The sequence below is a fragment of the Musa acuminata genome, chromosome BXJ2-11 (genome assembly GCF_036884655.1).
Source record: "Musa acuminata AAA Group cultivar baxijiao chromosome BXJ2-11, Cavendish_Baxijiao_AAA, whole genome shotgun sequence".
Lineage (NCBI taxonomy): Eukaryota > Viridiplantae > Streptophyta > Magnoliopsida > Zingiberales > Musaceae > Musa > Musa acuminata.
The window spans coordinates 9,156,482-9,178,973 of record NC_088348.1 but is presented as its reverse complement, the minus strand read 5'-3'; the positions used below and the strand labels follow the sequence as shown (position 1 = coordinate 9,178,973).

The window sequence follows — 22,492 nt, the reverse complement described above, 5'->3', positions numbered from 1 at the left end:
CACTCAAAATCTTTTTTCTTTCTCAACGGACAGTTGCGAGCATTACAAGTATTAGATGGACAACTAATTTGATGGGCTATTCCATTTACATCAGGGTTTTGTGGCAACAGATGAGCAGAACAAGCACAACTATTAACACGGTTAACCTTTTTATTCACAGTCACACGTGCAACCCAATGACATTATAATTACAAGTCGCCAAACCAGACCCTTACTACGGTACTAACATACATCATGAGCTTCCTCCCCATAACCAGCAAACTAACATACACACTTACAGCTGCAAGGCAAGGCAATTCGTTTGCCTACTACCAGGGCAAAAACTTATTACTTCTATGTTCAGATAAATTTCTGTAAGAGAGACTAGCAAGACAGGCTCCTAACAGTAACTTCAATCACAGAATTCGAAATTTCCAGCAAGCTCAGTCCAGGCCAAATATTGAAATAATTTGTTGTGAACGAAGCTTCTGGTCGGAAGCCATATCCTAGAGTAATTAGATGTAGGACCTCTCCCAAGTTGCAGATTGTACAATGAGACTGGAGTTCGGATTGCGCCTTCGTGCTGACATCTAAATTTCCCCAAAGCAATCATAATTGGAGAGTGGGCTCTGATTTCAGCTGCGGCTTGACCAACCTGACACAAATGTAATTGTTCAAATCACAAATGCAATTAATTCTCCTAATAATGTAGCAAATAAATCCAATGGATAGAGCTGGGGTTATTAGTTAAAGCAGCCACACATTCTCCTCCAAAGTAGCATATGGAATAAATAATTTTCACGTGGTTGTGATCAAAGAAAGAAATAGGTGGAACTAGAAAATGGAAATAGGTCAGTCATCAATATGCAGGACATGTATTCTGGTTTGATTTGTGAACACACCTAGGGTTACATTCTGTAGCTTGATCCCCTTTTCATTATCCAGTTGTTGCAACAGGCGGTTCTTTTGGATTTTGAGTTGCTTCCACAGGCTTGTGACCACGATACATCTTTCGTCTCTTTGGTGTAAGACCTGCTGGTGCCGGAGAATCCTTTTGGTTCCGAGTAGCCTGCGTGTATTCAGATTATGTCATGAACAATGTAATGGAAGTTATCCCCATCAAAGCAAATGCGGAGCAATTAATGTAAACCTGGAGCATTGGCTGATAGATCCATGGCATCATGGGTCCATTTCCGAATGTTTGAGGATCAAACCCACCCTGTGACATATAATTTGCAAATTAAAGCTTGAGAAGGCAATGTTAAATAACCTCAAGTTACTTAAAATGAAAGGCTCAAAGCCCAATCCTCTGTTAGGATACCAAACACAGCGACTCATTTGCTTCTATAGGGGCGAATATTTAATGAGCTGGATTTGATGACCATACTTTTGCATATATGACTAAAGTTCACATAGCATGAAACAACCTTTTTAACATGAAAAAAGGGCCGTAGGAGTTTGGGGAGAAAGGACAAATGGCAAGTAACACAAACCGGGAACATGTAGACAATGCCAGGCCGAACTGGTGTGTGGTTCCCATTCAATGGTAAGCCAAATTGACTGCGAGACAAGACAGTTGGATTTCCTCCTTCCTACCATAAACATCATTTCCAAGAAAAAAATGAGCAATTCTACATAACAACAATAATAATGTAGAGCAGCAAGATACTAAGAACTGTCAGAACCATTGGTCTTGTGTTTAGCAGTGGCCTGATCTGGGTGGCAAGACATGGAGTTGGAAGAACTTGAAATTCAGCAGCCTTCGTAATTCCTTGAAGAAGCTGCTCACACAATAAGGTCCATGGCATCTTAGCATTACAAATCAGATTAAAAAAAAGGAAAAAATGCATCTAACTAAAATAAACTAAAGCATCCATTTAAATTTGACTACATGGATCTTATTTACTTGTGGTAGCACACCAGGCTGATGCACTGCATTTCCATTTTCAGAAGTCACACTCTTTTCAGCATTGTGTCTGTGATTCCAGATCAATCTATTTGCTTTAGGAATCCGAGGCCTGATCTTAGCTTGTGTATCATCATATGTTCTATCACTCAGAAGAAACTTCTCCAAATCTTTTATCAATTTGAGAGCTAGCTGGTATTTATCTGACAACACTCCTACTTCAACCAGCTGAAGGCATCGCATTGATAAGTAATCATATCGGTCAACTCTGTTATTGGCAATGGCATCATCTGAAGAATGAGCAAGAAAATGCAATCGCTTAAAGTCTTTTTTCCACCGACCAATAACATATTGAGATGGAATTTCATGCACTTGTTGCAACTTGAATACAGACAAAGCATGCCGACATAGGATCCCTCTGAACTGAAATGAACCACATATGCATTGAATCTCCTTTTCTTCTGTGTTATATACAACTCCATGATTCTTGTTCATTGTCCTCTTTCCATCATCAAAAAAAATACATTCCCTGACGTCGAAAGTAGACACTGGTCCATCCACTTTGACCAGTGATGCATGACAGTACATTATGGCCTCAATCTCATCCTGGAACTTTTTGAATATATTAAGTGTGTATACTTTAGAAAGTTGTTCTTCCATGTAAAATTTTGATACAGACGGCCGTCTCTTATGAAATGTCTCAAAATCTGCTTGAACTTCCTTTTCAATTTTATCCAGCAATGCCATCTCATATTTACCAAGAAATTGCTTCAAGGAAGTCTTTGCTTCTACATGCCCATCAAAAAATGTGGCCACAGTCTCATTATGTTGGGTGCTGGACATCCCAGCCCAGAATGTGTCTTTTAAATAAACAGGGACCCAAGAATGTCGATATTCATATAATGACCTGATCCATTCATTACCTTGAAGTCCATATATCTCAACCATCCTTCTCCAATCTTCCTCAAACTCGTCAACTGTTATGGAATCATAAACAGCCCTTTGCATTGCCTTGTTAATAGCTCTATAATCTGCTGATCCACCTAATTTCTCAGGAACTTTTTTCATTATCTGTGACAAGCACATGCGATGACGAACTTCAGGCAGCACTTGAGAAAGTGCGGTCTGAATGCTTTTAGACTGATCAGTAATCATGGCCTTGGGAAACTCCCCATACATACATGCTATCCATGTCTTAAACAGCCATCCATAGGTCTCCATGGTCTCATCCGAGAGCAGACAGCAACCGAGTAGCACCAACTGACCGTGATGATTCACCCCAACAAAAGTAGCTAGAGGCAAATCGTACTTATTAATCACATAGGTCGTATCAAGCATCACAACATCATTATAATACTGATAAGCAGCCCTAGACCGTGCATCCGCCCAAAATACATTCCTCAGGCAACCTTCCTCATCTAAATCCACAGTATTGAAGAAACTCATATTCTTGGCCTGCATTCGTGTAAAGAAAAGACAAAGAGCTTCAGCATCTCCTTCTCCAAGCTTCAACCGACCTCTTTCCACAAAACTCCTATGTTCACTCTCACTAAATAGTAGTTCCTCAAGTGTGCTTAATCGACTCATGGACATCCTTGGCGGCAAACTCGGCTGTGCAATCTCTCCATCCTTGTTACGCTCGGCACGCTTCTTGGCAGCACCAGACAGCTGCCTATAACAGGTCAAGAACCGTGCCATTGAGGGGCTCACCGGATGGTTGTGGTCAATGTTGGCCACCACCAAGTGCAGCATCCCATCACCCCACAGCTTCACCTTAATCCTAGCCGGACAGTTAGTCTTTGCCGAATTTCTCTTCCGGTACTTGGGCTCCGGCCGCTTCCGACCTCCCTTGCAGCACATCAGCTCTAAGTACAGGCAGTGGCCATCTTTGGTGAAGGCAGATCTTCTTATTGCAATGCCAAAGCCTACCCGGCGAGCATATCTCTTGTAGAATTTGGACACCTCTTGATGATTCTTGAACACCATGCCCACCTCGGGCATTCTGTCTTCGACTTCAGCGCCGGCATTCTCATCAAGCAACTCACCATCGTCGAGTCCTTCGACTCCATCTCCCATCAATTCCTAAAATGAAATAAAAAAAAAACCAAGAAATGCAGTTAAACAGCATCTTTCGCTCAAAAGATTCAATCCTCAATTCAACTTACAGAAAGAACACCGCAAACAACAAGAAAAGCCCTAAATTTGAAGCAAAAAAGTAAGGAGCTCTTAAAGGGTAGAGATATCAAAGAAATCGGACTGGAAGTTGAGGAAGAAGAGAAGATGGTGGGAAAGCATTACCAACCTGGGAATTGAGCGAGAGGGAGGGCCATCTAGGTTTCTTCTGTCGAACGCTGGCTGCTTCCATCGCCGCCTTCCCTTGCTCCGTTATCGGGAAAGAGGAACCTCGTGTGGACCTCCGGCTGGGTTCTCCTGCGAAGCCGGGAGGCTTTCACCGGCGACAGGAGAAGTAAGCGGGGGAGGTGGGGGGTGGATCGAGCCCAAGGGTTGCTTCTCAGCGGAGGAAAGAGAGAGACAGAGAGGACGGTGATCGTATTCCACGGTGTCGTCTTCTGCTTGGTCGTCAGGAAAGGACCCACCAGAAGCATGAGAGCCGTACGCGAAATGGTAAACAAGTGGGTGCCCAAACGTGGTTAAAAAGCGTTTGGTGGCTTATTCGGAGTGCAAATTTACGTAAATATTCTCGCAACGTTTTCACAATTACACATTTACCCATCAATATAGTTTAGAAGCGTGCTTTTATTTAATTATCTATATATTTAGCCCAACTTAATCATAAGTAACTTTATTAGGTTTTAAATGCTCCTTTTTATCAATTTAACCCAATCTTATCATGATTAACTTTATCAGAACAATTTTCTTAGAAAAAACATAATTGAAATCCTCCTATTTCTGAATTAAAGATTCATTTACTGATTTATCCCAATTTAATCGTGATTAACTTTATCAAAATATTTTAAGAAAAGAAAAGAAGTAATATTTCTTTCCCCTCGTTAGCTACCTTCCTTGATCAGAATCGTGGGACCCATTTCTGAAATCCTATGATAGAACAGGTACAACAAATGTAACATTTAGGTGCATGCCGGGGACAGATATGTAATTGTATGAGAAGAACATATCCGATAATTTTAGTGGTCGCAAGGAATGGTTCCTCTCTCCCTGTAGAACGGACGTCTTTCTAGAAGCTTCTGTGTTTCCACTGTTCTTCCGTTCGGCGTCGATTCTTCTTGCTTTATCTCAGGCCAATCCCCTCCATCTCATCGCAATGCCAGCTTATCGAGTGATTCTGTGGTCTTGATGCGTTCTTGGGCGCTTCCCGTGGGAAAAAGATCGTTTCTTGGAGCTCAGATCGAATGAATCCATTGTTTTATCTTGTTTTGTGATCTTCGCGCTTTCCTTCTTTGGATTGGGTTCTTCGGGCTAAAGATCGATTTTTTAGGGTTTCTGAATCGTGGTCTCTGTGAGGTTTTACGCCTCGATTTCTCAACTTCTAGGGTTTTGTAGCCTGGCTGCCCTCCACGAAGGATTGGTTCTTGGTTCGGGGCTTGCTTTTTAGGGTTACATGATTTAGGGCTATGGAGAGGGATAAGTCGGCAGTTCACGAGAGTGGTGGTTTACCTCCTCCTCCTTCGTCACGGTTTGCTGCCTTTGCCTCGGCTTCGACTTCGAGCACCCTTTCTGCCAAGTGCGAGACACCCGCTGTGTCTCCTACTCCCATTGACGGTCATGGTGGTGGGCGATTCAGTCATGACATTGACCGAATGCCGGATAATCCACCGCGAAATGCTGGCCACCGGCGAGCTCACTCAGAGATTTTGAGCCTCCCGGATGACATAAGCTTCGACAGTGAACTCGGTATCGTAGGTTCTGGAGAAGGACCATCGTTGTCTGATGAGACCGAGGAAGATTTGATCTCCATGTATCTTGATCTGGACAAGATAGCTTCATCCTCGGCATCGTCAGGATTGGAATTGCAGGGAAGTGAAACTTCTGGCACTGGAGCTGCTGGTGCACCTGCTTCTTCTCAGGCTGAGATGGTGGCTGCAGCTTCTGGTGAGAGGCCAAGGGTCAGGCACCAGCATAGTCAGTCCTTCGACGGGTCTACTTCTATCAAGCCAGAGCTGTTGGCATCGGGCACAGAGGGAATGTCCTCGACAGAGGAAAAGAAGGCCATGTCAGCGGCAAAGCTTGCTGAACTTGCACTTATCGACCCAAAGCGAGCAAAAAGGTTAGTTAGTGAAGCAGATTTCCTTTTATCAATTCTTTTAGAAGTCCACCATGCATTTTGGTGAAATAAAGCATAGTTGCCAGAGTCTTTGTTTTTCCTACAATTCTTTACAGGTACACATACTGTTAGAGAACCAAGTGCTTAGCATTTTCTGGTTGATATCAAAATAGGTCACAAAGCGGACAAGCATAGAGGTTCCATTTGTTATCCTGAAATTAAACTAAAAACAATATTAACAATAAGGATTCTAAGATAAAACTGAAGTTTCTGATCCGGATGCATACAAACAATGTCTTGGTGTGATACTTGATATCAGTACGGTTACATGGGCCATTCATCACAAAGCATCTCAGTGTGAAAATTGTGTAATTTATGATGGGGTGGAAATCAGTAGTGGACTGAACAAGAGGAAAGAATTCTTGCTTCAGTTCTTCTAAACCAATTTGTTATATATTTAATGATATTGGTTAATTAAGACTATGCTACAGACAGTTCTCTTCTCAGATCTCAGTGCTCAAGTGTATTGAACTACATCATTAACGACATGAAAACACCATCACAGATGCTTTCATTATCTTTTGTAGGACAATAGGAGTGTTACAACTAGAACTTATCTTACAGTTTTTTAATCCAGATTAATTCAGCAGAGCGAAAAGAAAAGAAGAGGCAAGTGACCTGAGATTTTTTCTTATACAGTTCACTGTTAGATTTAGATCTGAGGAGTCTATATATAAGGTATGTAGGTGACGAAACTTTAATTGTTCACAAAATGAAGTCGGATCAATGAAAAGGCCCCTTGTTTTTATTGGATACATATGTTTGTTCTGTCATGTATCCTCGATAGGAAAACTAATGGTGTTTTGGTGACTCTACATCAATGAAAAGGGGTTCTTGGTCAATAAGGTGAATGTGTTTTCCTTATTGTCTTCATCTGACTTTTTCTGTTCATTCCATTCCCTTTCTTATTTTTATAATGAGATAATTATCGATTTAATTTTATAACTGAAACCATATTTACATTTGAAACCCTATCAATTTTGGAGCCCTTTCGTGGTGCCCATACTTTAATAACAATAGCATGTTATGGACATAGGGAAAGGGGATGGATTAATGATGGGCAAAGGCAGAAAGACACGGAGTAAGTATTTTTGTTTCCAATGTTTCAATAATTTTTGTTCAAGACATGCTAAGCTAGTGAATTATCTAATATGTGGCATGCCAGATCTGTGGATTACATCATAATTTCTTTTTCTTGATGTCATGCTAATTCTTCTGTTTCCTGGTTAGATTAATGTCTAAAGACGAATCAGATATATGCCTTATACAACTATTTTTGTAGTTTTTTATACTGCTCCAAGATGATCCTTTGCACGAACTTCAATTGTGAAATACCAATCTAGTATTACAAGTTCACTAAGGTACATTATCTTGTGATAAATACTCTGGTAAAATGTTTTAGGATCTGGGCAAATAGGCAGTCAGCTGCCAGGTCAAAAGAAAGGAAGCTTCGGTACATAGCAGAACTTGAGCGGAAAATATTAACTTTGCAGACAGAAGCAACAACATTGTCATCTCAGTTAACCATGTTTCAGGTGCATGTTCTTCTATAAGTTATTTGAACATGAAAGCTATCATCAGTTAACCAATTGACTCTTTGGACCTTATTAATTCATGCTGCAAAGTTCATCTATCTTTATTGTTCTGGATCTAAATTGCAAGAACTAAGATGAAAGGACAACTGCACAACAAGACGGAACAACTTGAAAGAGTTGATTAAAAAGGAAGCAACAATTTGTGCTCTATCCAGAGCATTTCAACATGGCAGATGGCATTTTATTTTCAATAAGGATCTTGGGTGTTTGCTTGTAGATTGGAGGATATTAGAGTGTTTCCAGCTTAACCATACATCTCGTTATCGAAATTGTTGTTTTCTGTTCTATAGGATTTATAAGTTCCTCGATTCAGATAATTTTCATATAAACAGCCATCGAAATTGTTGCAAATGATCATAAATGACAAATTGTGTGTATTCATTAAGAAAAAGTAAGCTGTCTTAGTATATTGAAAAGATTAGTCAAGATGGACTAGTAGAGAACTCGGTGTCAGAATAACTTTAACTCAAAGTGACTAGTGAAAGAACTCTTTGGTTACATTAGCGAGCCAAGACGTGTTTATTTATTTTACATTCAACAGTTCCAATATATTGACATTTAAGATTTATGGAAAAAATAGGAAACCAGAAGTAAAATACATGTAAAGCTAGAATTGCTCGTGGTATGTGATTTTCTTCACATGGATCGGCTTAAATCATTTCGGTTTCCATGTCTTGATTTTCTTGTTAGATTCTGATAGCAATGAACTTGGAATGCCTATCTGAATTGACTGAAATCTTCCCTTGCTGGTCTACATTGTCAGACAGACAATACTGCTTTGACTGCTGAAAACAATGAATTGAAGTTACGCCTACAGACCATGGAGCAGCAGGTTCACCTGCAGGATGGTAAGGCTTCAATAGTTCTTTGATATCATGCACTCCCTGTTATCTCTTATGAGGTATTCCAAGTTGGCTGTGTAGTTGTTCGTATTCGTGATATTGTTTTTGGAATATTGTGATGCGAGGATTATAACAACAAATTATCGGTGAAGACAGAAAATTCGTGCTACTTTTCATAGTCTTTTTCCTTAAACATCAAGTTTTCCTTGTTTGAAGCCTTTCCTGTGTCCCATATGTCAGGATCAGTCTGGAATTTGCTTTGCCTTACACAAGAAGTGTCGCCTGTCTAACTTATTTGAATTCTTGAACCAGCATTAAATGAGACACTAAGAGGGGAGGTTCAGCGATTGAAAATTGCGACCGGAACGGCTATTGCTAACGGTGCGCAGATGGTCAACTACACGCAGACGTCATCCTCGGGGGTAGGCCAGCAATATTATCACCACAATCATGCACTGCAATCACTCATGGCAGCTCACCAACTTCAACAACTTCACATCCATTCTCAGCATCAGCAGCAGATGCTCCCGCAACAACATGAACTGCAACCACAGCAGCAGCCCCCCTCGACCGAGCTGAAAACAAGAGCCTTGGCTTCTCAATCCCAGGAGAGTGCTCCGCTTCAGGAGTGAATGATGAGTGAAAACCTGGTGCCATCATCTCTTTATAAGCTATTTCTTCTTGCTTGTGACCCAATTATCATGCACCAACATGAACTTGTTATAGTTATCATTATCAGAAACTTGGGAAATTTTATCCAGGGTTTGTACTTGATTACTACACTACTTGGATTTATCAATGGTTGGTTTTGGTAGGTATTGTTATCTCGATTGAAATCCACTTGGATAGAGAACAGAGAGAGCTCAAGCTCCTGCTCCGGTTTTAAATCTGATGCCACTACATCTTTTGCTGCCATCAAACTTGTGCCAGTTTTGTACTGCAAAAGGTGCAAGCCACTGGCAACCAAACAAAAGCACTGCCTCGTTAACTTCTGCTCTCGCTCACTCGTACCTCGCAATGCACCTTCTGGTCTCCGAAGTCACAGCGATGATCGCCCCAACGCCGTAAGCGAGGCCCCACGTAGCGGTGAAACCAGTTCCAGTACTTCGCCGCCCTGGACGCCTTGTCAGGGCAAGCGAGCACGGCCGTCACCTGCACGCAGGTAGTCGCAGACCTCATAACCTCAACCACCATCAAGTTCTTAGATTCCAAGTCAGTGCTGTCAGCGTCGGGAAGAAGAAAGGCAAAGTTAACGCATGTGACTGGCCTCGAGTTTTTGTGGCATGCATGATATATCATCCTCCAAATTGACGACGACGATCCTAATTCTAGATAATGTTAATGTCTAATATGAAAACCAGTATGGCGAAGCCGAGTCCCTTGTGGACGTCCACGCCACTTGCGCCCCGGCGACGCCCAGCCCAAACCCGAGCCCTTGTATCGACGCGTGGGAGTAGAACCACAGCGGATCCCAGTCCTTGAAGAAACGCACCACCGCGAGGCCCACCGGCATCAGCACCCCTCACCCCGGCCAGCATCACCAGCAACGCGTGCTGCCTCGGCGATCCGAACACCGGGTCGCCTCCCTCGCCGTCTCCGCCGCCGCCGTCGTCCGAGCTCACCACACCTGCCCACGTACCATGAAGCAGCGCAACCAGTGCATGCGTGAAAGCAGCGGCGCGAAGCCCACTCACCCGCGGCGGTGTAGTTCACTGAGACGGAGTCCTTGTCCCGATGCTCCGGCAGCAGATAATTCGACGAAGAGGGGGCGTTGTCGTCGGGGCCGACCACGAAGACGAGGTACAGCCTCGACGACCGCCGCGTGATCAGCGACGTCCCGTACACTAGAACTCTCCCCCCCGAGGCTGTACTGCTTCACGATCCCGCTCCCAGTGCCGGCGATCAACCCGGCCATGGCGCTGCTCCCGACCATGTTGCCGTCGCTGGAGAAGCTTAAAATGAGTCGATGGAGACGAGAGAGCTGTCTTCTATTGCCTGTCCTCGAGCTTTTTCCCAAATCGACCAAGAAACCACACACATTCAGAATTTAGGGTTTGAATTCTGGTCTCATTGTTAGATGATGCCACCAGCTACGTCAAACAATGACCTGCCGCTCAAAATGTGTACTTCATTTGTATGTCAGCATCAGTAACCAAAATTGGAGTCGGTGTAAACGCAAATGCAAATCAGCAATTCCCAACCCATCAACTAAGCATGCCGAGTATGCAATAAAATAACAAACGGATGGAGGAGAGAATGGGAGGGAGACACGAAGAAAACCCAAATACAAACAAACACATACGGCATCCATACCCCTATTCACAACACACCTTTGCCATCAGGCAGCCTACCATTCCGAGAGTCCTCTTCCTCTGGTCTCTCTCCCATGTATTGCTCCCGAGACCACCTCTTCTTCCCCCATACCCTAGTATTGCTCCCAGTCCACAGATCCAAATGCTTTCCTCCGAAAATAAGCTGCTATACATGAAAATTGATCGTCTCGATGTACATGTAAACTGGCTCCACAAGTGATTTCCTGACATCTGGATCACCCCCTGGCTCAGACTTGGTCATAGCAATAAGCTGAAGATGACATGTACAATGGAGAGGATGATTCTTGCAGTGTTGTAGCTACCTACAAGGGTAACAAAACAATGTTAATGATTCTAAAACAAAAACAAACATCAGAAACAGAAACAAAAGATATTCACATGTTTGATTCATCAAATCAAACATCATGCACAAGTCACTTTTGACCAGTTCACTTCAGCAATTTCTTAATAACAGGCACAATATATGGCATCTAGGGCAACCAAACCAGCATGACAATTGGTCACAAGTGTCATCCAATATCTTGCTTTTGCAACTAATTGACTAGGAAAGTAAATAAGCAAACCCAAATATCATCCCCAAATCACTTCAACTTGAGTCTTCAACAATGTCTAATTTCAAAGAAAATTTGTGAAAAGAGCTATGGGATAAATGATACTTCCTTGAGGGCAAGAAAATTATGTTAATAAGAATGTGAATTTAAGCGAAATCAGCAAATATGACTTACCTGAGCTTATAGAAGCCTCAGGTATAGGCAGCGCAGGCAATGACATCTCTGCAAAAGTTAAAGAGGCAAACCAGAAAATATGTCAAAGTCAAACCAACACTCTAATGTTTATGACAATCCAAATCAAGAAACCCTAACAATCTCCTTACTACAAGGTAATAACTCAAGCCATGGACTTTACTTACCAGGCGCGCAGAGAGAAAAGGTCGAGAGAGAGGATGAGGAAGGCCATGGAGCAGCAATATTATCACTTAAATCACATGTAAAACTGAAGCCTGTGACATTGTCAAACACAATATCTGCCGGTAAACTGCGAAGCAAACATCCTGCATTCAGAAAGTTATAGAACTAAGATGCGGGCAGTACTGTTAACCATATAAAAAATGTAACTAAATTTCTCTAATGCAAAAACGGACCTTGTTGGCCATATGCTGGACCCATCAAATGCATTCAGAAAAAGAAGAAAATCCTAGTATTAGATATCATACAACATCAAGAGAGGCTTAGTCTGAAATTAAAAGGCCAGTGGCTGGAAAACATACACTGAAGGCTGAAATCTTTCAGGTCAACGTTGCAAAGTTCATAAATGTTTGTTGTAACTCCACCTTTCTGTAGCATTGACCCAAAGAATGTCGCACAATTGATGGCTTGCCTATTTGTTATGAGCATCTGCTTCTGTATTGATGCAATATAAGTGTTCAACGAACTGCAACAGGAAAGACTGGAAGGAGCCATATCACCGCATGCTTTGATTATTGATGAAGGCTCTTCAAATTCCAATGGACAAACTATGGGAGTACCAATAACAAGTCACAAATCAGTACTCAGGAATAAAATAGTTGCAACATTCATGTCAGATAAATATACGTGTCGATGGGCATGATATTTCATGGGTTTGTCACAAAAAATAATGAATATAGAAACTATGACTCTGCAGCATGCCAAATGTACTTGTGAAAAGTATACAAACCAAACAAGCTAGATCAGCTGTTGAACCAAGCTCATAATCGCTGGCTTGCCTAACCCTGATTTAGAGTCATTATATATCAGCTCAGCCAGCACTCTACAGCACAGTGTCCATGATGGTCAACACAATCTAATTCCAAATATACACTGTACATCATTGACAAAACATGAACCATTGTGTTCCCCGCCTCCAAAACTTAGCCAAAACTCAAGAAAACAAATCCAAAACTGGGAACCAAATCAAGATAACCTCCAGTAATGTAATGTTTTGTCAAAATGACTAGACAGCAAACATAACAAACCTCACAAATGGCTTGGGAATTCATGACACCCAGACCTATATAAAACATGCAGCTCCTCTCTGCCATATTTGTTTGTTATTTCACTAAGTTTATGATGAGTCCAAACTTCAGAAGAATTGCCGCTGAAGTTGTTTGAAGCCACAGTTATAACTTATAAGACCCAGGCAGAACGGCCAATATGGGGAACCAAATGCTCAGTCAAACTGATCCATTAACTAGACCATCTAAACCTTAGAAAGATTATAATGCCCTTGATTCTTTGTTTGTTACACAAGGCAGTTTCTTTTCCAACTGCAATGACGTTTCTTTTCTTATTATAAGGATGAATGAGAAGAAAATCATATTCTATTTGTTAACCCCTTATCCTGTCATGTTTACTCTCATCGTCATCCCTACATTGTCTTTCACTATTGTCCTTTTCTTCCATCACCATTTCTTCTTTCCCATTTTTATCATCATTTTCTTACACTGTCGTTCTTTCTCCCTCTCTCACTGAAACAGCCCAGTAGCACAATGTCACAATTCTAGGCAGTCATAACCTCAATAATTTCAACAACTCTTTTAGAGTTCATAATATTCTAGTCCAAATAATATATACATAAAAAATAATCTAAATGTATACGATAATGCCCAAGACTTCAAATCGTTCTTCTATCCATATCAAAAAATAAGCTACTCCTCAATTCTAAAAAATTAAAAAATAATCATATGAGCAAACTACAACTCAGACTCACATGCTGGCAAAACTTATTATAAATAAATGTTTTGCTTAAAACATGTGAATTCTTTATGCATTTAATACATGCCTTTAAAATATGCAGGAATATCAAATGTTTCTTTGTGCTTATACAATTTACAAAAACTTAAGCTTCATATGTATTTTAAATCAGAAATTGCTAACATAAAATGCTTAGCATATTTTTCAAAGCAACATGTATCTAAATGCATTTTCATAATGAAAGCACAAATGTAGCCAATGTCATATATCATATCATAAATCATCATTGTAGTGCAAAAGACTGCCATTAGTGATTCACAAATAAGTAGAAATATAAGTAAGGATTAATAAGCATAAGTATAGCTAAGGTCACATGTCAGAACTAAGGTGCACATGCCAGAACAGAAGTCAGCAATATTTATGATTATAGTCATATTATATCCCATGACAAGGCTCAGAACTATGTTTAGCCCCATCAAATAGGTGACACATATCTCAAAAGAAACTAGTTTCTGAATATACAACCAATATATAACCACCCTTGGTAGGATCCATATCATAGCTATACTAACTAGACAAGTGTCATGTACAATAACATGCATAACTTTTACAAACTAAGAGTTTGAGCAAATCCTTCAAATATAATAAAATCATATATCATTTAAAACCAATAATAATTCGATATTTTTAATTCTTTTCAAATATATCATTAAAACAGATATTTTAATGTAAATTTAAACAACATAAATAAATAAATGCTTATAAAACAACAAATGATTATTTAAATCATTTGTTTTTCTAAATTATCAATATATAAATTCTTTTGCAATATTTAAAATAATAAAATGGCTTGTAAATCATGTAAATCATATGCATTTACAAATTTTAAATACATGCATTATTAATTTCAAAAACAGACTCGATGGAGTCATCGAATACTTACTTGAATTAAATATCCTCGATACAAATATATAATTCTAATGTCTCCTTTTCTTTTCTTATTTTTGCACAATCATTTTTCTTCTTTTAATTTTTCACTGCAAAAATATCATAATTAACTAGAAACATCACAATTAATCAATATATAATCCTGTACACTAGTATAATTAGTAGCATAGTAATGGAATGAAAAAGGGCTTTTAATAAAATTTTCTTTTATTTTTTATTTTCCTCTTTTTTTCTCCTCTTCCCTTTCATTTCTCCTTTTCTTTCTTTTCTTTTCATTCTTTTCTCCTCTCATGAGACAACTCCTCTCCCAATCGTCTCTTTTTGTTCCTTTCCTCTCCACTCTCTCTCTTCTACCTTCTCTTCTTCCTCGAGATCCTCTCTTCCTTTTCTCACACACATGAACCCTCTCTCTCGATTAAAAGAGAGGCCATAGGGAGAGTCCATGAGAAGCGGAATGGAGTTTAACTTTTTGTTGACATTTTATAATTAATCCTCATAAAGATTATATTTCCATTTAGGTGAAATAGGGATATTACATATAAGGACCTAAATGAAAATATAATATTTATGAGGACTAAATTGCAAAAAAAATAAAAAAAATATCCCACTGCTTCTCTTACTGACTCTCCCTGTCACATCTCTCTTAAACGAAGGAGAGAGGCTTTGTATGTGTGAGAACTGCAAGTAGAGGAAGGGAGAAAAGAAAGAAAAGGAAAAGAAGAAAAGAAAAGAAGAGAGAGGAGTAAAAGTAAGAGAAACAGAGAAAAAGAGATCATGAAAGAAACAGAGAGGAATAAGAGAAAGAGAAAGGAAGAGAAAAAAATGGAGAAAATAAGAAAAATAAAAGAAAATTCTACAGAGGGCTCATTTCCACATTAGATTGATTCAGATCAAGCCCAAGAAATTTGTGTTGTACGTTTTTGAATTATTTTACATTCCCAACAATTAGACTAGTGTATAGGATTATGGATCGAGTAACTCTGATGTTCCTAGTTAAAATAATATTTGTGTTGTGAAGGAAATAAAAGAAGGAAAAATGGTTATTTTGGAAAACGTCTTCAAGCTACTCTCAAGGGTCACATCTTTGAGCTTCAAAATTTTCAATCTCAATCTTAGGCTCCATCTTCTATTGTTTCATCTTGACAGAGGCCTCATGTTATTCCTTCATAAGAAGTCAAAATTGTCAATTCATGACTCCCTTAATACCGGATAAATGAACCATCTTGTATTAATACTCTACCAATGTTTCTAACCAAGGTTCGCAATTTCGTATCGTACCGGAGTTTCGACGTTAGCTCGGTACAGTATGATACTATATACCGAGCGATATACCGAACGGTATACTGCTCAGTATATAAATAAATAAATATATATATATATAAGATTATATATATTTATATATATATATATATTTTTTATAAAAGGCGATGTCGTCTTTTCCTTCTCCCACGTGGGGCGACACGACGTTGCCTCGTTATATATATATATATATATATATATATATATATATATATATATATATATATATATATATATATATATATTCGTCTTTTTTGACGAATATTTATATATAAATATATATATATCGTTCCGTCCGATAACGGACGATCCGTGTACCGGTCAGTTGACGGACCGGTACGTACTGCCCGTACCGGGTGGTATTATTCGAAATTGCATACCTTGTTTCTAACAATTTACAAACTCCAAATTCATTAGTGAAGAAACCAAGGAATGTTGTACTGAACTCATATTAATCTCTGATCGAACCGACACATATCGATCGATACCAATGTATTGACACATGATACATCGATATATAACAGTGTTTCAAAGATAATGAAGAAGGAGAAGAGGAAGGCACAGTGGAAGAAGAGGAGGAAGGAGGAAAAAAAAAGGAAGAGGAAGAGAAAGAGGAAGGAAGAAGAGATGGAGATAGAGGAAGAGAAAGGAGGAAGAAAAAGGAAAAAGAGGAGACGGTGGAGGAAAGAAAGATAAGACGAGAAAGGAGAGGAGGTGGTGGAGGATGAGGGAGGAGAAGAGAGGCCCGGGAATGGTGCGTTGTGCCAATGCCTAGCGACAAACGATGGTGGTGCACCATGACGGTGTGTGATGACAATGCACGACAAAGATCACATGATACGCCTTGCTCGCACGAGACCCGATTAGGGCTAGATGGATTTTTTTATATTGGTGGACTAAACTATCCGAAACAAGGGCGGTTTGCATGCTGGTTCATACCTAGACCGGTGTGTACAATCCGACCAAAATGTCATTCTATGGAAGAAACAAATCTAGGATATCAATAAACTTTAGAAAAGCCTCTTGAACAAAAAAAATATGATGCTTAATCAAATGTTCAAAAGTCTTTGTATGTCGTCATTTTTTTATTCCATCAAGCACAACACAAATATCGACCACAAATGTTCTGACGGTTCCACCACAAAGAAATCAAAGCAAGTTCACTAGGGAGACGAGATAGATACAAGATCTTTTCTATCAAGCTATATATGTATAGTCATTTTCACCCATCTCTACTGATCTAGGTATGGATATTGTCACAGCCCAACCTGAGAGGATATCTAGTTCACTAACTTATTTAGTTTAAAACACTAGCCTAAAATGCTTAAGCCAGGTTAACAATAATACATCAAGCCTTATAAATCTAAGTCTTTGTCCAATTTCAACGTGGAACTATACCAGTGTCAGAATCTCTGCCACTTTAGGACTTAACGTCCCATCAAGGACCAATATAACCCACAGACTAAAATCAAACATGATGGATGTGAGACCCCACTAAGCGGTAGCTCTATACCATGATGTGATCCTAGCCTTGTCCATGGGTAGTACTTTTCTACTCAATCCCGATAGTTAACCGGACCATCAACAAAAAGCTCCTAGCGTGGGACTAAACCAAAGTTAATAGTCATACACCGATAAAGCTTCCATATATCAATCTATCTTTATCCAATTTCAACGTGGGACTAAACCAAAGTGTTACATGTATTATTAGGGCCTCATAACTTGAGCTACATATATTACCCCTTAACAGAGCCCACATCATACCACCAGTGGGAGCCTTGTGCACCATACTCCCTTTCTTTTTAGACTCACTAGGCCTACATGGATAACTTATATAAGTACTGATGTTATCATAAATGCAGATTAAGTCTTGCATAGGGCATCATTTGCATGCAACAAATGGCACAAAAGTATATCATAATTGATGCAGATATGAAGTATTGCACTAGACATTGTTGCGTGTAAGATGCATATGCAGTATGTAATTGTTTGAAATATGAATTGCAGCTCCACAACCAAAAATATGGCTATTCTATTGGAATATCCATAAAAGAAAGAACGAGCCAGAAAAAGATGTCATTATATAAGATGGGACATTGATACCAAAATCAATCAGGATACATGAGAAAACAAACCTTTGTTAACTTTGCAACCAGATAAAATCCGGAATGCGGTGTTAGCAGCCTCTGATGAGAGTTTCCTAGACAACCATGCATACACCACTCCTTTACAGTCATTGACAACAGTAATCCCAGCAGCAGTCCCAGGTATTCTAGAATTGTCGAGCATGCTTGCTCCTCCTAGTGAGATCTGAAGTGCAGCTTCCATGATAGCAGGTTGACATATTGGTCTGCAGCACTCCTTAAGCGGATCAACTGTGCTGCATGAGTCCAGTAATTTGCTTGTATTTACTATTTTCTCAAACGTAACCAGGTCTTTGACATGACATGAACCACCAGTAAGATTTGACAACTTCACTGAGCAAAGAGTAGGAATAGTGCTATTTGCCCCTCTGCTGGCTAATATACTGATAAGATCTGAGAAACAATAGGTAGCAGTAGCTTGATTGAGAACAAGCATGTTGGATTCACTACCATAAGCACCTTGAAATATGTGCATCAAGCTATTAACCTGGGGACAACAAATAACATTTCCCACTAGTGCAGCTAAAGGTGCAGAGCAGTCGGATGCCGTCTTGTCTATGATGTCCGACATTGAAGAAAAGTTGACGGGGCATTTCCCAGTCAAGACTGGTTCATAAGTGCTTGGAAAGGATGGGTACATTGGTGGAAGTGGCTCAACAGGATATGGATTCCTTGGAATGACAGCAGGAGATATCTCTATGGGGTCAAAGAGTCCAATAGGTGGATCAGACAGAACAAATTTGTCAGGAACATGAGGCTTGGGCTTAAAATCTGTTTTCTGTGACACCACATGTTGAAAATCGCAAAACCAAATTGCAAGCATCAGAATTCGGCATATAATTTTGCCTGCAAAATATATTGTCTCAGTAATTATGAAGCAATAATTAAACTTTGTACTGGAAAAACAACATCTTTTGTCAGATGCAGAAAGCATCAAGAAAACACAATGTCAACCTCTAAGAAATTACATAGAGGTAAAATATGATGCCACAGTCAGTAAACAACCAACTTTTGCACAAGATACTGCCTTGCAATGCTGAACATACATAATCTTGCTAACGTGTCTTGTGCAACACCACATTACATATAGTATACACAAGTCTCGACTAAGTGTTAAGCCGCTCAATATATGATGCATTGGGACATGTTGTCCACAGTATTTTGCGTTCGAGTTCCGATCCTCGTAACAGATAAAGATAGTGAAAGGCACTTGAAACATATCATTTCCATAAGAGGACAAATTTACAGGAAAAACTAACAAGAGAAACAACAAAAATATCAAAAGTTAAGATAGTTTCCTACTGATCACTGTGAAGCATCTGAACTTTATAAACATATAAAAGACTATAGTCTTTTTTGGAAATGTTTAAATTCTAAGTTTCCTTTGATGGGGAGAATTACCAATAAGATGCTCCATGTCGACCTTCTGATAGCATAGACATCCAGTGCCACAAGTTGCCAGTCATCAATTCATGGTTGCCTCGTGGTTAAATATACAATAAAATATCATGACAAGGACCCACAGCCACCCTAAAAGAGGATTGAAATCTCAGCAGGAATGACATGAAAACACAAGAATATAACAAAGAAAGTACCAAAGATGTTCAGATGTACATAAACAATAATATGACAAACTTGTAGAATAAAAAATAAAATGCTTTACAACCATGCAGTACATGATGATATTAAGAAATTTCATTGGGTCGATAGTGTATGGTCAATCATTGATATTACTTATTTGTTGAATATAATTTTCTGTCTATAGGATTTGGTTTGATACTAAATATAAGTAGTTATCAATAACAAGTCTAACAGGTATAATGCAATTTCTATCACTAGTTATGTTGCATTAGCAAAAGCACATTTATGCTTAAGGTTGAGAGGAACAGGAGATTACTTATCACTAGGCTCAGAATTGTAATACAACAGAACAAAGAAACTATCAAGGTCTAGTCACGATAATCATAAGTTCATAACTAAAATTAGAAAGAAGAATCCTAATCTATAGTGGGAGAAGCTCAATCCAAACAAACACAAAAACAAGTGCATGTAAAAAAGAGACTTAAGAGTTAGTATCAACATGAAAATTTTCAAGCAGATGATCTATGGGCTTGCATGCATAAAATTCAAACTTGGAAGAATTATCTACTTCTCAAAGATTTTTTTTCCTGTCGACTTATACTTACTTTTCAAGAATAGTCATGAGCAATTGGGATATGATCCCTATCAGATATTTAGTACTCAACCATACGAAAATTTTACCACAAGATTTCCCCATAAGTAGGTTGCATACACTTTAAAAACTGGCGTGCTATATTTAAGTTTTAGTTATAAAACTCAGTGTGTTCCTAATTTAGACCCATCCGAGAACAATGAATGGTTCATAGTTTCTGATCAATGTTTAAAGCAGAAAAAATCTTGTGTATGTCACACTGGTCCTCAAACCATGAATTTAGAGCAAAGTATTAAATGCAATCTGAATTTTTTTTATTGCATATCCCTATCTTTGTCTTACATGCCATTCATATTTGACTTAAAGGTAACTTGTAGAATGTGTGCTGAGAAGCTAGCAAGGTATATGCAAGTCGTGAACCTTAGCTTAACCTGTAGTCATGTTTATAGCCTTGCCTATTGGCAATAATGCATAAGAATCATTATATATTATTAAAATCTAGCATCAAGACACTTGTCCTCAAACCATGAATGTATAGCAAAGTATTAAATGCAATCCGATCTTTTTATCAAAAACCCCCCATCTTTGTCTCACATGCTATTCATATTTGACAGAAAGGTAACATGTAACATGTAGAATGTGTGCGCTGAGAAGCTAGCAAAGTATATGGCAATCGTGACCCTTAGCTTAACCAATTATCATGTCTGTAGCCTTAACTACTGGCGATCGTTATAATCTAGCATTGCAATCTTTGTGATATCTTTTCTCTCTCTATGACAACTTCAGTCAAAGTAACCACAAGTCATATCGATTCTTTTATGCAAATTCACTTTTTTGGATCAATCTCGCTAGCACTTAGTCACTTCATTACTAGTCAACGTCATCCAAGAAAAACTTCTACAAAATTTCACAAGCTCCTTGAATGCATCAAAAGAATTGTTCTTTGCATAATTCACAGCCACACTGAACATAGATTGAAAGTAATTGTGTCGAGCAGAGCAGCAAGTCCTCCAAAAGATCACACGTTGCTCAAACTAAAGAGGCTATCAACATTAAGATAAGAAATCCCCCCCACTTTCATCACGTTGTCACAGAGATCGCATCCAATTCTTGCCAACTTTTGTTAAACACAAAAGAAGAAAAATCAAGAAAGTGAATCCCACGGGTCCTCAAAGTCCATGATACTGATATTGTCTCACTTGATCGGCCCTCTTCCACACATAATGATCACACCAAGTGCAAAATTGTCACGCCACGGACAGAAAGCACGCTACCAATCTCGCAGATCTTCCAAAACCACTAAGAACCCACTGCCAATTAGATCCCCCGATAGACAACAAATCATAAGAAGCTTTTGTTCTTTACGGTAGTGGTAACTCTGATATCTTAAATCTTTCTTTACCAAAAGAAGCAATTTCCAACCAGAGAAAGACAAACATACATATCACGATCGACATAAGACCAGACAAAACCACAGGAAGAGCATGACTAACCTAAAAGAAGAGAAAAGATCAAGAAAGGCACCAACACGAAAGCATCAAACACTAGAACCGATCAAGAAAGGGGGGAAAGAACATGAAAGAAGAAAACGAACATTTCACACTACGATTCAAAAAGTGAACTAGCAATCTGAACTCACCGGCACGATCAACAACGGAATCCGACCCCAAAAAAGAAACCAGAAATCGCAAACCGCCAGCCAGTGTACCGAGGTGGAGCGCCGGAGCACACCTTTTCTTGGATCGGAATGTGTGAGTGGATTCGGAATCCCTCTCTCCTGCGCCCCGCCAGACCTCGCCCCTCTTCCCTTGCCTCGGATACTCCCCCCTTTTCCAGATTCCGAACTCTCTCTCTCTCTCTCTCTCGGTTTCTTTTCCTCCGCTGTGTTCTTGAATCGTTCTCGCCTCTCTCTCTCTCTCTCTCTCTCTCTCCCCCTCCTTTTTCGGAGGTGGGTTTTCATTTTTAATACAAATAAAAGTAACGGACGCGAATCCGGAGTTAATTTCGGCTCTGCAAATGATTGCTCCGGAAGCAATTTCCCAAAATGTCCCTACGAGAGTTCGACTTGGAGCCTTTGGACTCGAGATGGGCCTTTAAATAGTATTTGGGCCGAGCCCATCTAATATGTGGGGGCAAAAAAGAAAATAACAAAAAACATATTGATTATGGGTTGAATTAGTGCATTTTTATCTTGCATCTATTAATATTTTAAACAAATAAATTAGTATTTTTTTATTTAACTGCATTTTATTTTACATC

General features: G+C 39.4%; 4 protein-coding genes across 6 annotated transcripts; 1 reads left to right on the top strand and 3 right to left on the bottom strand.

Annotated features, from left to right (window-relative positions):
* Nucleotides 1-111: 111 nt before the first annotated feature.
* LOC135627961 (protein FAR1-RELATED SEQUENCE 6-like) lies at nt 112-4,432 on the bottom strand. 2 transcript variants are annotated; one of them, XM_065134440.1, is made up of 7 exons: nt 4,188-4,432; nt 1,871-3,967; nt 1,665-1,760; nt 1,473-1,571; nt 1,130-1,198; nt 882-1,048; nt 112-634 (listed from the first exon to the last, which is right to left on the bottom strand). In XM_065134440.1, the coding sequence occupies exons 1-6, from the start codon at nt 4,248-4,250 to the stop codon at nt 917-919; spliced, it is 2,556 nt and encodes an 851-aa protein (XP_064990512.1). In that variant the 5' UTR covers nt 4,251-4,432; the 3' UTR covers nt 112-634; nt 882-916. The 2 variants fall into 2 exon arrangements, with proteins under 2 accessions (XP_064990512.1, XP_064990513.1); XM_065134441.1 differs by having other exon boundaries at nt 1,886-3,967; nt 4,188-4,431.
* A 623-nt stretch (nt 4,433-5,055) lies between these two features.
* Nucleotides 5,056-9,439, top strand: LOC135627960 (probable transcription factor PosF21). 2 transcript variants are annotated; one of them, XM_065134438.1, is made up of 5 exons: nt 5,056-6,131; nt 7,225-7,269; nt 7,591-7,723; nt 8,547-8,631; nt 8,938-9,439. In XM_065134438.1, the coding sequence occupies exons 1-5, from the start codon at nt 5,479-5,481 to the stop codon at nt 9,255-9,257; spliced, it is 1,236 nt and encodes a 411-aa protein (XP_064990510.1). In that variant the 5' UTR covers nt 5,056-5,478; the 3' UTR covers nt 9,258-9,439. The 2 variants fall into 2 exon arrangements, with proteins under 2 accessions (XP_064990510.1, XP_064990511.1); XM_065134439.1 differs by lacking the exon at nt 7,225-7,269 and having other exon boundaries at nt 5,059-6,131.
* A 170-nt stretch (nt 9,440-9,609) lies between these two features.
* LOC135626399 (uncharacterized) lies at nt 9,610-10,558 on the bottom strand. The gene is made up of 3 exons (XM_065131647.1): nt 10,339-10,558; nt 9,984-10,252; nt 9,610-9,777 (listed from the first exon to the last, which is right to left on the bottom strand). Exons 1-3 carry the CDS (start codon nt 10,556-10,558, stop codon nt 9,610-9,612), a joined length of 657 nt encoding a protein of 218 aa, XP_064987719.1.
* Nucleotides 10,559-10,733: 175 nt separating this feature from the next.
* LOC135627959 (uncharacterized GPI-anchored protein At1g61900-like) lies at nt 10,734-22,168 on the bottom strand. The gene is made up of 8 exons (XM_065134437.1): nt 21,873-22,168; nt 19,462-19,590; nt 18,052-18,906; nt 12,226-12,471; nt 12,100-12,114; nt 11,869-12,009; nt 11,684-11,731; nt 10,734-11,260 (listed from the first exon to the last, which is right to left on the bottom strand). The coding sequence occupies exons 2-8, from the start codon at nt 19,475-19,477 to the stop codon at nt 11,196-11,198; spliced, it is 1,386 nt and encodes a 461-aa protein (XP_064990509.1). The 5' UTR covers nt 19,478-19,590; nt 21,873-22,168; the 3' UTR covers nt 10,734-11,195.
* Between the last annotated feature and the right edge of the window lie 324 nt (nt 22,169-22,492).

Coding starts and splice junctions, on each gene's coding strand:
- LOC135627961 (XM_065134440.1), bottom strand. CDS start 4,250: ATGGAAGCAGCCAGCGTTCGACAGAAGAAACCTAGATGGCCCTCCCTC. Junction 3,968..4,187: donor CCCTCTCGCTCAATTCCCAG/GTTGGTAATGCT, acceptor ATTTCATTTTAG/GAATTGATGGGAGATGGAGT. Junction 1,049..1,129: donor TCTATCAGCCAATGCTCCAG/GTTTACATTAAT, acceptor GAATACACGCAG/GCTACTCGGAACCAAAAGGA.
- LOC135627960 (XM_065134438.1), top strand. CDS start 5,479: ATGGAGAGGGATAAGTCGGCAGTTCACGAGAGTGGTGGTTTACCTCCT. Junction 6,132..7,224: donor GACCCAAAGCGAGCAAAAAG/GTTAGTTAGTGA, acceptor TTATGGACATAG/GGAAAGGGGATGGATTAATG. Junction 7,724..8,546: donor CTCAGTTAACCATGTTTCAG/GTGCATGTTCTT, acceptor CTACATTGTCAG/ACAGACAATACTGCTTTGAC.
- LOC135626399 (XM_065131647.1), bottom strand. CDS start 10,558: ATGGTCGGGAGCAGCGCCATGGCCGGGTTGATCGCCGGCACTGGGAGC. Junction 10,253..10,338: donor GGGACAAGGACTCCGTCTCA/GTGAACTACACC, acceptor GTACGTGGGCAG/GTGTGGTGAGCTCGGACGAC. Junction 9,778..9,983: donor GACTCGGCTTCGCCATACTG/GTTTTCATATTA, acceptor ACCTGCGTGCAG/GTGACGGCCGTGCTCGCTTG.
- LOC135627959 (XM_065134437.1), bottom strand. Junction 11,732..11,868: donor CTTTTCTCTCTGCGCGCCTG/GTAAGTAAAGTC, acceptor TAACTTTTGCAG/AGATGTCATTGCCTGCGCTG. Junction 11,261..11,683: donor TGAGGCTTCTATAAGCTCAG/GTAAGTCATATT, acceptor TTACCCTTGTAG/GTAGCTACAACACTGCAAGA.